The sequence below is a fragment of the Artemia franciscana genome, chromosome 9, assembly GCF_032884065.1.
Source record: "Artemia franciscana chromosome 9, ASM3288406v1, whole genome shotgun sequence".
NCBI classification, from domain to species: Eukaryota; Metazoa; Arthropoda; class Branchiopoda; order Anostraca; family Artemiidae; genus Artemia; species Artemia franciscana.
The window spans coordinates 24667983-24670512 of NC_088871.1; the positions used below are offsets into that span (position 1 = coordinate 24667983).

Sequence of the window (2530 nt, forward strand, 5' to 3'; positions counted from 1 at the left end):
ATGTTCTTTAGAATACTTTGCGCGAAACCCAAACTGATGCTGATGTAAAAAAATTTAGCCTCAAGGAATCTCACCAGACGTTTGAGCATTGCTCTTTCAAATATCTTAGAGAACACTGACAGAAGAGAGATCGGCCTGTAGTTCCCAGGATCCTTTCTGTCACCTCCTTTAAAGAGAGCTATAACACGTGCAAGTTTAAGACGTTGGGGAAATACTCCTAGTTCAAATGGCCTATTAATCAAATGGTAAATTGGGATGATAATCGATGGAAGAATATGTTTAATTACTTTAGCAGAAATTTGGTCGAAACCTGCTGAAGAATTGTTTAAAGACAGAACAATATTTCTAATTTCCTGCAACATAACCTCCCCAAGAACCATTGATTTCAAGCACGAGGGACCTAAGAACTGCTGCCAAGACTGTGACACAGAGGAATAAGAAACGCTATTAGCAGTTTTTTTCCCTATCTCCGCGAAGAATTTATTCATATGGTGTCGAACTTGGACTTTTTCTGTTACAAGTCGATCGCCTACAATGAGAGACTTTGGGAGACCTTCTGGTTTCATGGATGGCCGACTAACTTCCTTATTCACGTCCCACGTCTTTTTTATATTTTTACCGCAATCAACAAATCTTTTTGTAAAATATACTGTTTTAGCTCTGCGAATAATTGATTTCAGAAAATTACGGTACAACTTAAATGCTTCTAACTTGGCCTTATTTGGTCTTTTTTTATACTCCTTCCAAAGGTTCTGCTTCCTTTTTATTGATTTTAGGATTCCAGATGTTAACCAGGGAGCTACAGGTGTTGATCTTTTTGATCGAGGATTTTTTGAAGGAGCTTTTAGACAATAAGACGTGAATTTTTCCTTAACAGTGTCATAAAACCGGCCAAATATGTCTTTATAATTGCCTAAACTAATATTTTCTGGTAGAGAAAAGTTCCATTTATATGTACCAAGATCTTCTTTCAATCTATCCAGCTCCACTGGTGAGCAACAAAATCTCGGTTTATCCTGGGGGACTAATCTTTGTGGATTTTGGAGGACTTGAAACAGGGCTGAAACTGGCAAATGGTCGGAAATGTCAGAAAGCAGTACTTCATTCCTAATGGAGTGTAGCGATGAAAAAATAGTGTCAATTAATGTTGCTGACTGGTTTGAAATCCTTGTCAAAGGATTGAAATCATTGAAATCCTCACAATGAGTGACAATCTCATTGTAGCAAATAAGAAAAATAACAGTTTAACCGAAGCTCTGAGTGAATATGAATTGAAGTTAAAGGAGATGAAAGAAATAAATCTAGCACTTGATCACAATGCGAGTCTCCAGAAAAACGGGTAAGGACGAGTTGAATGAGCGGCTGAAAGAAACAGCCAGATCAGATATTCAAAACCTGGAAAGCCAGCTTGCCAGTCTTCAAAATGATTTGGATTCAAGTCGAACCGCTTCTGGCATCTTAGAAGAAATGCTGCACGGCAAAAATTTGGAATCAAAATCACAGCGGGATGAAATTGAGCAACTGAAGAATGATGTTCGTATTTTAAAGGAAGAAAAAAATATAATAGAGTTTGAACTTACTAAAACTAGAAAAGTCGTTGCAGAGAAAGAAGAGGAAATTTTGAGGAGGATGCAGCTGGAAAAGGAGGTCAAGTCTCTTTATGAGAGTAATAATGAGCTTAAAGCCGAGTCTTTGACGAAAACCGAGTCTATACTTCGAGATATTGAACATCTGAAAGATACAGAGAAAGTTCTGAAGGAGGAGAAGAATGTGATGGAGCTTGATAAGACTACAAAGCTTCTTATTAAGAAAGAAGACGAGAAGAAACTCTTGGAAAAAGAAGTCAGGTCACTTAATGAACGAAACTATGACCTTGAAGCCGATTCCTTGAACAGCAATAAGATTATTAAAGAGAGGGACTACAGGCTTGTTGAAGTTGAAGCTGAGAACAGTGGCTTGAAAAACTCCCAAAATAGTTTGTTGGAAGATGTTAAATCCATAAAAGTCGGTAAAGATATGTTGGATGAGCCACTGAAGGAAAGTGAGAAAGATGTAGCTTTAGCGGCATCAGGTATACAAAACCTTCAAATCAAGTTAGGAGGGCTTCAAAACGAGTTGGATTCAAGTCAAACCGCTTCTAATCTCCTAGAAGATATGATACGCAGTAAAGATTTAGAAGTAAAATCACAACGTGATGACATTGATCAGCTTAAGAATCAAATGAATGATCTAATGGAAGAAAAGAATGGTGTTGAGCTCGAACTTGTTAGGACTAGAAAGCTTCTTGCAGAGAAATAAGATAAAATTTTGAAGAAGATATCCGTAGAAAAGGAGGTCAATTCTCTTTATGAACGCATTAGTGAGCTGGAAGCTGAGTTTGCAGAGAAGCTTAAGGCTAATGAAGATATTGAACAACTGAAAAATGAAGAATATATTCTAGTGAAGAGATGAATATGATAAATCCAGAGCTCAGAACTAGAAGTCTTTTTGTTGAGGAAGGAGAAGAAATGAAACAGTTTGTGAAAGGGGT

The 2530-nt window shown here is 37.2% G+C and overlaps 1 protein-coding gene across 1 annotated transcript; it reads left to right on the forward strand.

Annotated features, from left to right (window-relative positions):
• Positions 1 to 1317: 1317 nt before the first annotated feature.
• Positions 1318 to 2298, forward strand: LOC136030796 (uncharacterized). The gene has a single exon (XM_065709843.1). The coding sequence runs from the start codon at positions 1318 to 1320 to the stop codon at positions 2296 to 2298; it is 981 nt and encodes a 326-aa protein (XP_065565915.1).
• Positions 2299 to 2530: the final 232 nt, after the last annotated feature.

Excerpts from the sequence above, each read along its gene's own strand:
- LOC136030796 (XM_065709843.1), top strand. The coding sequence starts at position 1,318 with ATGCGAGTCTCCAGAAAAACGGGTAAGGACGAGTTGAATGAGCGGCTG.